The sequence below is a fragment of the Gymnoscopelus braueri genome, assembly GCF_963280865.1.
Source record: "Gymnoscopelus braueri genome assembly, chromosome: 6".
Classification (NCBI taxonomy): Eukaryota; Metazoa; Chordata; class Actinopteri; order Myctophiformes; family Myctophidae; genus Gymnoscopelus; species Gymnoscopelus braueri.
The window spans coordinates 45,166,925-45,180,301 of NC_137607.1; the positions used below are offsets into that span (position 1 = coordinate 45,166,925).

At 44.1% G+C, this 13,377-nt stretch overlaps 1 protein-coding gene across 1 annotated transcript in view; it reads right to left on the reverse strand.

Annotated features, from left to right (window-relative positions):
- Positions 1 to 4,507: 4,507 nt before the first annotated feature.
- nr5a2 (nuclear receptor subfamily 5, group A, member 2) overlaps positions 4,508 to 13,377 on the reverse strand; it is an 87,462-nt gene continuing 78,592 nt past the window's right edge. The window contains exon 7 of the mRNA XM_080430163.1: positions 4,508 to 6,070. Within this exon, the coding sequence (XP_080286289.1) occupies positions 5,823 to 6,070 (248 nt within the window). The 3' untranslated portion in view covers positions 4,508 to 5,822. The remainder of the gene's footprint in view (positions 6,071 to 13,377) is intronic.

The window sequence follows — 13,377 nt, forward strand, 5'->3', positions numbered from 1 at the left end:
ACTGTGGCGGCTCGTGTGGCGGCCCAAAATAAATGCTACCCACCCCTACCAAAACCAGGCTGAAGATTGTTCAATACCTTTGCACAATGAGCAAACAAATGGTGTGGTTGCTGGCAGTCTGGCTGGGAGAGGAGAGAGGCAATGGCAGGAGATGGCAGTAGCCCCTGGCCTCTTATATCCTTCCCGCTAGGCTGCGACCAATCATCTCCCGGACGCCACCTACAATGTCAATCATCCACTCACTCAATCAGCAAAACACACCTGCAGCACTGCACCCACAGACAACAGTAGAGAGCACACACACACACACACACACACACACACACACACACACACACACACACACACACACACACACACACACACACACACACACACACACACACACACACACACACACACACACACACACACACACACACACACACACACACACACACACACACACACAGGGGTAAAGAAGGTTACAGTACATGTCCATACATAACATAACAATGGTCTCTAGGTGTTCCCAAGATCGTTGGTTCAAACCCCACCAAGGTTGTCCTACTCTTGACTCCAAATCATAATTTTGAAGGCTAATATCAAGAACAACACTTAAAACACTAAGGAAACCAGTGTAGAGTGTGAAATTACATAAAATAGCAGATAAAATACCATAACATCAAAAGGTCAGTATCATTGTCAGTATCATGGTCAGTATCATGGTCAGTTTCATGTCAGTTTCATGTCAGTGTCATGGTCAGTATCATGGTCAGTATCATGTCAGTGTCATGACAGTGTCATGGTCAGTATCATGGTCAGTATCATGTCAGTGTCATGACAGTGTCATGGTCAGTATCATGGTCAGTATCATGTCAGTGTCATGACAGTGTCATGGTCAGTATCATGGTCAGTATCTATCATGGTCAGTATCGTGGTCAGTATCATGTCAGTACCATGGTCAGTATCATGGTCAGTATCATGTCAGTGTCATGACAGTGTCATGGTCAGTATCATGGTCAGTATCTATCATGGTCAGTATCGTGGTCAGTATCATGTCAGTACCATGGTCAGTATCATGGTCAGTATCTATCATGGTCAGTAGCATGGTCAGTATCATGTCAGTATCATGGTCAGTACCATGGTCAGTATCATGGTCAATATCAGTATATATTTTTTTCCAAAACTTGGAACGCTTGGGAAACAAGACACATTATATATAGATCTCACATCATATTATAAATGATTATCTCTGGATGACACACATACTGTAACAAGTCTCTGTGGTGAGCAGAGGAAGAGAGGAGGACAGCGTTTTAAGCATAATAATTATTTATTGAAATATGAGGAAAAATTCCATCAGCTCCAAAGAAACACTCCCCGCTCACAGGAAGTGGCGTGACAGGGGTGGACAGGATGACAGCAAGAGGTCAGAGGTCAAACGAACGAAGGGAAGCCTTGTTGGTGTGTGTGTGTGTGTGTGTGTGTGTGTGTGTGTGTGTGTGTGTGTGTGTGTGTGTGTGTGTGTGTGTGTGTGTGTGTGTGTGTGTGTGCCCGTGCACACACGCACGCAATTGTCAAGAGTTAGTACATGAATGTGTACAGTATGTGTAGTACTTGCATGCCGGGTTTTGTGTGTGCGTGTGCGCGCGCGCATGCGTGTGTGTGCGTTTGTGTGCATATGTGTGTGAGGGGGCATCCAAGGCAGCTGCAGAACTGGACCAGAAGACGGGATGGCGGATGGCTTGGAAGGTTTTGGGCACAGCAAAGATTGTCGGATCAGTTAGACGCAATTTGTTTGCAGTGCACCTATAGGGTCAGAGTTCAGGAGGGGAGCAAAGCTTCAGAGGCATATGATGGAGTTAACCACTTGAACCCCAGCATCCCTATTCTGGGGGGGGGACATTCGTCAAAAATAGCAGATTTACAAGCTCTTTGTGAGCTTGTAGATCGGCTATTGTTGGCATAAGAGATTTGGTGTAGAAAAGCGGTCCAAGTACAGTACAGCAACTCAAGTCTGTTTCACTGAGATTTAAGTGGTTAAGCCCAAATGTCGCTTTCCTTCATTTTTTTTCTTTTGCAAACACTGCTTGCTTTGAATGAACACTGAATGAATTTACCACCATTTAACACTTAGAAAAGCAAGAGATGACGTCGCATCTTTGTCGAAAGGGGGGGAAAACAAAGACTGTGGGTTTGATCACTGGCAAACTAGAACTGGCGTTAATGACATCAAAGTCAATGTATACTGTACAAGAAACATGCCGTTGAAAGACCTTTTCCATCCTTCTGTGATGTGGCGAGTTACACAATGGCGTGAAAGAGTGAAATAATATTACAAGTCGTTTGTGGGGAGCGGCTGTTATGACAATTTTGGGGTTAAACAGTAACAATAACTACAGGTGTAAAATTCCACAAAGGGATATTGTGGGATGCCAAACTTCAATATGGCTGAGGAGGTTAAGGAAAGCCGAAATCTGTCTTGCTCATTTTTGGACACAAACACAAGTTTAACCACAAGTTTAGAGAACAGATGCAGTCTTTGGTATACGAACAAACCGGACAGAGAGAGAAAGATGCAGATTTGAACTAGTTGTGAAACTGAATAATAATAATAATAATAATAATAATAATAATAATAATAATAATGAACAAAACCCAGAATTCAACACCAATATCATCCACACCGACTCACTTAAATACAATATTCTCTTCAATGTACAGACTTCCATAGACATTTAAGGAAAACTCGAGAAAGAAATTTACCATGATAATTTTTCGCGATCATTATTTTTGAATGGCATCTCAGAGATAATAACTACTTGAACGGAAACAAATAATAACAGGGAAAAAAAGGAAAGGAAAGCATGCTACGGTAAACAAATTAGTTTTGGTGTGGACACCTCACATCGTGTAACACAAGGTAATAAATTATCTTCATTATTTAAAAGCCGAACCAGTGGCACACTGTACAACAAAGAAAAGAAGGGAAAAAACACTGTAAAAAATGAAAAAGCTGAAAAATTATTCTACACAAAAAAAAATGAAAAAGTGTCAGAAACAAAATGGAACCCCTTAAGGCCTGAATTATACTTTGCTGTTGGTCATCGGGAAAAAAAAAAGCTAATCTACAAGCTCACAAGGTGACACGGATGCGACACCTTGTGAGCTTGTAGATTCACTTATTTCTTTCAACGCATGACTTGAAGCACAACCAAGCTTAAATCAGGCATTATACAGCAATGTAAAATGCAAAAAAAACGCAAAAGAAATAACTTGATTTAACGCCAACAGGTAGAAATTAAAATTTTAAGTGTTGATTCCTTTTGATTTTAGTGTCTCACGACATAATTTAAGTACTCAAAAAAATAAAAAATAAACATAAGATAAAACACTGTACACACTAAATAATAATACAAAATTAAAATAAAACGAAGGACTTCTCTTTTTTTGTCATTTCATTTCATTAATTTCTTTTTTTTTGTTTTAGGAAATCATTGCTTTGCAATTTATGGTTCATCACAGTTCTCTCCCATTTGACCACATGAATGTAAACACATCTCAGAATTTTTTGTCTTTTTTCGTCTTATCTTTACAACATGTAATACTTTATATATATATATTTATATATTTGTACATAAGTTTTTCATTCACATCTGCACGGTTAGCTAGCATGGTAATGAAATAAGGCAAGACTCACGTAAATGTGACATCACAATTGTTCTCTTTTCTTTTTTTTAATAATACTGATAGCTTAAAGGTTGTTGTTATTTTTATTTATCTGTTCTGCAGCAGGCTTTGGTCTGTTATTGACAAAAAAAAAGAAAAAAGGGGCGAGAAAAAAAAGGCTGTGTCACCTTTTCTCCTCCTTTTTTATTTTGATGCTGTTCCAGTTTTTAACTCATTGGCCGCCATTATCGCATTAACGCGATCTAATAAATAGCGCGCTTGGCCGCCAGGATCGCATTAATGCGATCTAACGTCTTTATTGATCTTTATGCTCTGATCACGCTATTCTGTTATGAATCAGGCTAAGTTTCGGGTTCCACTTACTTCAACCACCACTGCATCCGGTTCCATGACTTGGGTTCCGTTTTCGGTTTTACATTTTTCCCCCCAGTCATTTTCGACCATAATAGGGAAACAAACGGTTTTTCACACGCTATGAAAAGCGATCGGAGACCTCCCCTCCTATAATCTATGGTCTGGGTGACGAACAGTCATCCCCGTTGTGCATCACAAAGTAATTTTCGCCGATAACAGAATCTGAGACATTTCACTTCCGGTTCATGTGTTTCACTGTGTGAGTGGGTCTGGGAGGGGGCGAGTGTGATCGAGAGGCGATCAAGCTTGGTATGTGCTGCTCTCTGGTGGTGGAACGATCAAAACGATTCAAGTGTCAAGGTAGACTTTCTAGATGTGAATTAAATAACAAAATAACGAAACAAAAAAACACGAAAATCGCTGGCAAGGGCTGCTATGAACGAGGTTTTAACTCTGGCAGTCAATGAGTTAATGAAAGGGAAAGTTTGTTTTTAAATACATTATGATATTAAACCACAGTTGTGTTGTGTAAATTTCTGGAGGTATACACACGAGGAAATACTGCTCAAGTGAAATATGATTGGGAAGAAGGATTGAAAGAAGTTTGAAAGAAGAATCACGAAAATTGCTTTATTTTATTTTCCCCTATCATCTTTTCATTTTGTTCATTAACGTTTCTTTGATCATGATGATTCGCTCTTGCAAAAGGACCGGGACATTTTCTTCCCTTCTTCTTTGAGACAGACGTGATGGTAGGTAGGTAGATATTTGTCGTCACTGTCGGGTGGAAACCTTGTATGTCCAAAACTGTTCCTTTTCAGGAAATGGAAAAAAAGAGAACCTGTGTTCCAATTGATCTAATTATTATTATTATTATATAGTCACAAGCTCTCGTTAAATGTGTATAAACCCGACAGACACACTTAACTACTAACACTTAAAAACTTAAATAGAAGATCAACAATATTTTGACGCGTCGCACCGGGGCGCGTTGAGAGCTTGTACATCAGCTATTTTTGCTTAGTTTAAATATGGAGATACAAGGTTTCTGCCCGACAGCGACGTTATGTAAGGTAGTAGTCGTCTCCAGCCCAACTCGACTGCCTGTCTGTCTGCTTGTCTTCACCGTACCAACACTGACATCTAAAAGGCCAGGTCACAGACAAGATGTTGCTACCAAATGACTGTCCTCACCAACGGGCCGTGTCGAGGACTACTCTTTTCTCTGTACAAAAGCCTCTTACAGTGTCACTTGGCGGTAAAATACACGGGGTCTTTTTTTTGTTTTAGTTTTCTTTTTAATTTAAGTTGCAGTCTGCCAGTCTTTGCATCACCTTGATAGTTTGTTTGTACAGACAAATTAGATACCGATAAGAGTCACAAAGTACAGCTTCAAGCATTCGTTCCTTTTTTCTTCTCTTGTTTCTCAGAGTCTATACAGCCAGGGAGAACCGACGGCTCTGACCGTCTGTTCTAGGAGTAAAGGGATCGATAAGCTGAGTCTGTAGGTTTCCATATCAGTCTGTAAGTGTATGTCTGTCTCTGAATGGAGTCCTCAGTCTTTTCAGTTTTTGAATTTACTGTGTCACTTCACCATCAAAAGCGCAATAAATCAAACAAAATTCCGTCTTTACTCCGCAGAGAACTAACCCACAATAGTCGCCTCAAAGGAGGGAAAGACCGGTTCGTGTTAGCGAGGGCAGAGTTTTTGGGGGGGCGACACAATTGTGTTGTGGGTAACGTAGTCTTAACCCCAGGGCCACTCTCCACGGCCGCCCCCCTCCTCCTCTCTTCCTTTAAGCTCTCTTGGCGTGCAGCATCTCGATGAGCAGGTTGTTGCAGGGCACGTCTCCGTTCAGGTGCTTGTAGTACAGGTACTCTTCGGCCTGCAAGCTGATGGCGCGGATCTCCGGCAGCCGCAGCAGCAGCTGTCCAAACTTGTCCGTCTGCTGCGGGTAGTTGCACATGACGTAGTCCAAGAGCGCCGCGTTCACCTGCTCCTGGACACTCTCCACCAGGTGGAAGTTCTCCAGGTTCTTCACGTCTGGAGGAAGGGGGAAAACAAGACAGGGAAGAAGTGGTTAGAGCAGTGGTAAATGGTAATGTGGTTAATAGTAGCAAAGGTGAAGGTAGCAGTGGTAAATGGTTCTCGAACTTTTCTATTTATTTGGAGGACCCCCCCCATAACTCTGAGAGCGTACAACTGGAAACAAATGGACCCTTATTCTAGTTGTACGCACTCAGAGTTACAGACCTGTAAGGGTCCATTTGGATCCCAACTCAAGGAACCCTGAGGGTCCCTGGACCACCCTTTGAGAACCACTGGGATAGAGGGATGCTGCATGATGTAGTTTGCATTTCTATAGTGCCTTTATCCGAAGGGTTTTACAATGTGCGTTACATTCACCCATTCATTCACATGACAAAACGGAAGTTTTGCCGCGGACATTTTCATTAAAAGTCCTGGAATGGTTTTATATAGATGCACTGTGTCAGTAAGTTGTGTTATTACCCGTCACGGAAAACAAAGTTACAGGTTGAATTTTGGGGGGTTGCAGGTGTTTTTGTCATACTAAAGAGCACTTAAAAATGGGACGAATGATGAAACCCCTCCTTAATCCCCCCCCCTCAACCCCCATCCACCCTCAGTCCCCTTTATTCTGAATCGTCTCTGGAGAGAGAGAGAGAGGCAGAGGGAATCGGAGAGGAGAGGGCAGAAAGAAATCCTGTCCTCCTCAGAGACTCAGTCCCCAGGAGTCGATGAATTATGTAGGGCAGAATTACAGCCGTTATTAGCAACCTCCAGTCACCGTGTTTCAACGCTGCAGCCGTTTGAACCAAAACAACACACACACACGCACACACGCACACACGCACACACACACGCTCAACATTAGGACATTGCACATTGGTAGATGAAAGCTTTGTTTCACACGCGCAAAAATAATCGGGCATGCCTTTTAAAAAAACACAATTATTATAAGAGAACACATCAGATTGACTGATTACCAATAAAACACAGGTTGAAGTCATCTTGGTTGACAGGACATTGATAAAAATCTTTTAATATCATTCTTTGTGGCTGTGGTTGTGTTCCGCCTGTACAAAATCCTGCCTCTTTGCACAGCTAGAAGCACTTTCTTTCCTTGACAATAATAAGGTCACTGGGGGGTTGAGGTAGATTGGTGCAAGACCAGACAAAAATGTGCTAAAAGGATAATGGTGCAACAAGACACTGTATGTCCTTCTAATGATCATGACGAGTACAGAATATGCAATCAGGTTGAAAGAAAGGTGTGTGTGTGTGTGTGTGTGTGTGTGTGTGTGTGTGTGTGTGTGTGTGTGTGTGTGTGTGTGGGTGTGGTGTGTGTGTGTGTGTGTGTGTGTGTGTGTGTGTGTGTGTGTGTGTGTGTGTGTGTGTGTGTGTGTGTGTGTGTGTGTGTGTGTGTGTGTGTGTGTGTGTGTGTGATCTTTTATTAATCTTTTTGACTCCAGGTTGAGAGGGCTCACGGAGGGCTAATAGAGAATGACGGGGTCCCTGTATCTGGCCCACACCTGGACTATTATGCGCACGCACCTGCCCTAATGAACCAGCTGACACACACACACACACACACACACACACACACACACACACACTCCATATACACAATCATCTCATAGTTTTTTACTCTCCGAGCATTAGAGATAGAGGGAGGGAAGGAGGAGACGGATGGATGGATGGATGGATGGAGGGAGGGAGGGAGGGAGGGATGGATGGAGATGGACGAGGAGATGAGGGAGGATGGAGGGATGGAGAAGGAGGGGGAGGAGGTGGAGGGAGGGAGGGAGGAGACAGAGGGAGGGGGAGGAGATCAATCAGTGACTAATGAGGTCTAGAGAATGAGAAGTCAGTCCTTCAAGGCACCTCCATCTATGATGCACTCTACCATGCTATTACACTGTGTGTGTGTGTGTGTGTGTGTGTGTGTGTGTGTGTGTGTGTGTGTGTGTGTGTGTGTGTGTGTGTGTGTGTGTGTGTGTGTGTGTGTGTGTGTGTGTGTGTGTGTGTGTGTGTGTGCTCTCCCTCTGACCCCTGTGTGACACGACAGAGGCTAAATAAGGCCAAGCAGAGGGCAGGAAAAGGAGAGAGGAGAGTTGGAGGTGGTGGGTGGGGGTTTAGAGGTTGGGGGGGGCTTTGGGGCTTTGGCTGTGACAAAGGGGGCTTCCAAACAAACATGACATGTGCTTTTTCCTGCTGCCACTCAGCTGTCTGACCCCCGCGCTATCACAGACCTGAACCTACGACCGCTGTGCTGCAAAACAAGACTGAGAGGGATTACCACACACACACACACACACACACACACACACACACACACACACACACACACACACACACACACACACACACACACACACACACACACACACACACACACACACACACACACACACACACACACACACACACGCGCGCGCGCACGTACACACACAGTGGTGTTGGACTGTCATACACACAATTGTGTTAGGCTAGGTATATGCCTCTGCTTTGGATACCCCCCCTCCCCCCTCCTCTCTGGTAATTTTTCATTTTTCATTTTCTTTTGGCAAAATATTGTTATATTATTATTATAATATAACATTTATCTTTTATTTTATATCATATGCCTCGCAAGCTACGGTTGTGTAGATGCAATTTTATTTATCTGCAATATTACTTATAACTAAGTGGTTAATTCATAATGTAATTTTTCAATTTCTAGAAATGTAGTGGAGTCAAAAGCACAATATGTGTCTTTGCCAAAAATACAAACACTCAAGTACAAATACTCGAGTAAAATGTGCTTGGTTACTGCCGTCTCTGGACATTTGAAGTGAAGAGATGCGTTCACATCTTCCTCTATTCCATCTGTGGATCGTTACAGTTCTGCACAGATGCCATCTGTGAATTATTTTATCTGGCTGTTTAATATTTGATTTCAGGTTCCTGGGGCCACTTCTCAGTTTGATTTGCTTAATTCTGTCCAAGCATGACAGGGCGAGACCGGAGCACGGCAAAAACACGAGGTGTTGCCATGGTTTCTTGGAGAGAAAAAAAATTGTCTCAGGGTGTGTGTTGTCTGTGTCTTTGTGTGTGTGTGTGTGCGTGCGTGCGTGCGTGCGTGCGTGCGTGCGTGCGTGCGTGCGTGCGTGTGTGTGTGTGTGTGTGGTATTGGTGGGGGTAGTAATGATGAAGTGATGGTGGGGGGTGGGGGATGGTGAGGGGGGGTGCAACACTACAGAGAATTACAACCCAATGTCTCTGTCAAGCTAATTAGGGTGAAAACGAGGCAAAAAGACAGCATTTTAATTGCTAATTATTACGCGGGCACCCTTTTGAAAAAATAATGAAAGGGGGCTCCCCGACAAGAAAAAAAAAAACCCAAAAAGAAATAAAGAAAGACGAGAAAAAGAAGGAGCAACTTTGTGGCTGATGATCGGTGACAATAGCGTGATATCTGCTCCCCTGCCTGTCGTTCTCGCCAAGCTGGCGGGCAGAGCGTGTATTTGTATGAATAAACAGTGGCAATGAGTCATAATTATTCTCAATCTCAGTGGCCATGCATCAACTGCAAGAGGGAAGCTGAACCCGGTGATTTTCTAGTACAAGTGGCTCTCAACCTTCTCTGGATAAAATCTCAGAAGTGTTCGCGGCCCACCCATCTGACCACTTAATAAGTGGTCCACTTTGCTTCTGTTTGTTTGAATGATTGGGTCAATGGAACTAACATAGTATACTTTCACTTCCTATTTATCAATATAATGACAACTCATTCTTCTCACTCCAAGTTAAAAAAATAAATAAAAATACCATGACATTTATTTTTACATATTTCATTTAACATTAATGCTATATCATCATTTAAGATCTTGTTTTGCCAATTATTTGGGGGCCCACTTATCCTCGCAGTATGCTTATGGCCCACAGGTTCAGAATGACTGTTCTTGTAGGAGGCTGAGAGGAGGGGGGGGGGATATCCAAAGCAGAGGCATATACCTGGCCTAACACAATTGTGTGTATGACAGTCCAACACCACTGTGTGTGTGTGTGTGTGCGTGTGTGTACGTGCGTGTGTGTGTGTGTGTGTGTGTGTGTGTGTGTGTGTGTGTGTGTGTGTGTGTGTGTGCGTGTGCGTGTGCATGTGTGCGCGCGCGCGTGTGTGTTTGTGTGTGTAGGAAGGTGGGGGTTGAGAGCATGGGGGGAAGTCGTGTTGTGTCAGGTCAAAGCGTTAACTATGCTAAGCGCTTGTCTTCTCGTCGGCCCCTCTCTCCACCTCTCTCCACCTCTCTCTGTCTCGCTCTGTCTCGCTCTCTCTCTCTCTCTCTCTCTCTCTCTCTCGCTCTCTCTCTCTCTCTCTCTCTCTCTCTCTCTCTCCATCTCACGGCTCAGTCAGTCACTGTGGGACTAATTATCAACTTTTTTTTCCACATAAAACAGCCACAGCGCTCTGCTGCTGCAGCGCCGCGTCCAGAACCAACCCGCTCAGATGGAGAGAGACCCTCAGGTCCCACAGAATACATTGTTTCGTTTTGACGAGCGATCACAACGCTAGCGCCCGCCACTCGCTGAGCACAACACACATACAGACGCGCACGCACGCGCACGCACACGCACACGCACACGCACACGCACAGCACCCACACACACACACACACACGCACACACACACACACACATATCATCCCGTCCTTCTGCGCCACTCACTTGCTTTTTGTCTTTTTAATTAGTCTAGAGCTAATCTGTGCTGAGAATCATTCATTGGTTGTGTGTGTGAGCGTGTGCGCGCGTGTCTGTGTCTGTGTGTTTGTGTGTGTGTGTTTGTACACACATGTACCACCCTTTCACCGCCCCTCACCACCTACTTGCCCCAGGGACCCACGCAGCAGCAGCAGCACTCAGACACATGCAAATGCCGCTCCGCTATACTCCGCTTATTGTAATACTGCTGATGCCTTTGAGTTTGAACACTGGCGACCACAATCACACTGACATACATAAACATTATGTAGGTACTGTACTGCGCTAGCAGGGTGGTCTGGTCTACTGTGGTTGTTAAACAGATCAGCTCCCTAATTCCGAAACTCAAAAACACTTAATGTCAAGTGTGAGGTTCACGCGAGGAATTTACTTTGGCAAAATGGAACAGGAATCTCCCCGGTATAATGATTAACACAGGACTATACCGACAGCGTATATATATACTGGACATCCAGGAGCGGTCTGCAAGTAAGAGCTACCCCACAATGGCTGATGTTTCCATTAACAGCCATATGTCTTGATTTGTCCTTGACAAAGGACCAAGAATGCAACAAAAGCCTTCTACAGTTACCTCTCTCCTTAGCTCACATTCCCATATTTCATGTCCTGGCAGTTCTTTCTTCTTTTGTTTGACCTTTATAATCCTTATGATAAGTTGCTGGCAATATAGACATTTTTCACAGCAGCTATATTGACATTAAATAGTAGGGAGGTGTTACCAATGATGCTAAATAGGGTTCAATTCTATTTAGTGTAATCAGAGCCTTTCCAGAGAGCCAGCAGGCACAATTCCAGCACCGTGACGCTGTTTTACCTGAATGGAACGGAACCTTAATTAGTATGGTTGGTAACACCTGTGTTTAACCACATTTATTTCACGTCAAAATGTCTGCTGTTGGTGGTCTAGGCATTGAGTTATACTGCGTGCTCCTGTTGCTTTCAGCATAAATCATTCTGGCTAAAATGTTCTGGCCGAATGCCACAAAAATATGTAAATGTACAGTGTACACCAATGACTGTTGTTTCTTTTACCCTCCAGTGAATCTTAATGGTCATCAAGTTGTTCATTGTAGACACTGAGTTTACAGGCATAGCTGAGGAAATAACACTGTGTTCCAATACCAATACTGCTTCAGTGCCACCGATCAATAAAAACCTGGCAGTCACATGCTGCTGGTTCACTCAGCCCCCCCTCCAAACTTTAGAGCATGTGCTTCCTGCCGAGTCCAAAAACAACACATAAAACCCGCCGGCTCATAAACAGTTATTGAGTCCACCGCTGTCAATAAACTCGGCCAATTAAACGTGAGTGGAAGACCGAAAAAAAATAAGGAGAAAAAGTCCACTTCCTGTATTAGGGAGGGACCTGTGGCTTTTCCTTGTCCAATTGGGGGTTTCACTGGCATTTATACAAGCCTATCAAAGCGCAGGCCCTCCTTTTACGATGACGGCGGTGCCTCAAAGAGGCTGGGAGTGGTGGCGGTGGTATGAGAGAGAGAGAGAGGGAGGAAGGGTTTTGTCTTTATGACACGCTGTTGGATTGTTATCAACCTGCAGCGGAGCAGGTCTCTTCATCATTAACCTGGCTCCCTCCAGCAGACATCCAATCAGGCAGGGGGGCGTGACATGGCAGAGAACCTGGTGGCCCTTGGGAGAGGCCAAAGGAGGACTTGTTGCCCGTGGAGGCGTGGACTGTCTATCCTGGAAGACGGATAGTTTCTACTCCCTCCTGTTGTGACCGACTGACAGTGTGACTGAGTTCTTGTTGTCCTAGTCTAGTCTTCTTTGTCTTGTTCAATGTTTTGTCTCTTTCTTTTCTCTTTCTTCGGACTGCGCCCCGGGCCAGTGTAATAACTGGATGGGGGGCAAATCCCGAACCTATGAACCATATGAACCATATGAACCTATAAGCTACAGTCTTTTGAGTACAGTCTATGTTTGTGTCACACACACGTTTGTGTCACACACGCGCGCGCAACACACACACACGTGTGTGTGTGTGTGTGTTGCAAAAACAGGATAGGAAGGGGGCATTGGGGTAAGGGGTAATAGCCGTACGGTCAACCCTGTCACTGAAGGAATTATCAGAGCAATAGTTCACTGCTCTGATAACTCATATCAGGTGAGACTCACTGGGCTTCGTATTGTTATTTAAGATGAAAGAAAAACAATTCTTCTTCTGAGAACTCAATCCAACCCCAAGTCACACACCTACAGTACATTCTGTACCAATGAGTATTCACTCTAGCATCTCTCTCTCGCACTCTCTCGTTCTCACACACACACACACACACACACACACACACCCACACCCACACCCACACACACCCACACACAAACACACACACACACACACACACACACACACACACACACACACACACACACACACACACACACACACACACACACACACCACCATCATCATCATCATCAATAATACCTCTCTGAGAAAGAATTTCGGTGTGGATGTGGACAGGGTTGTTTTTCCCCCCCGTTACAGCTCGATAATCCTATCTAGTCTATCTACTCACCTCCCTCGCTTGCTAGCAAAACCCACCCTGCAATCT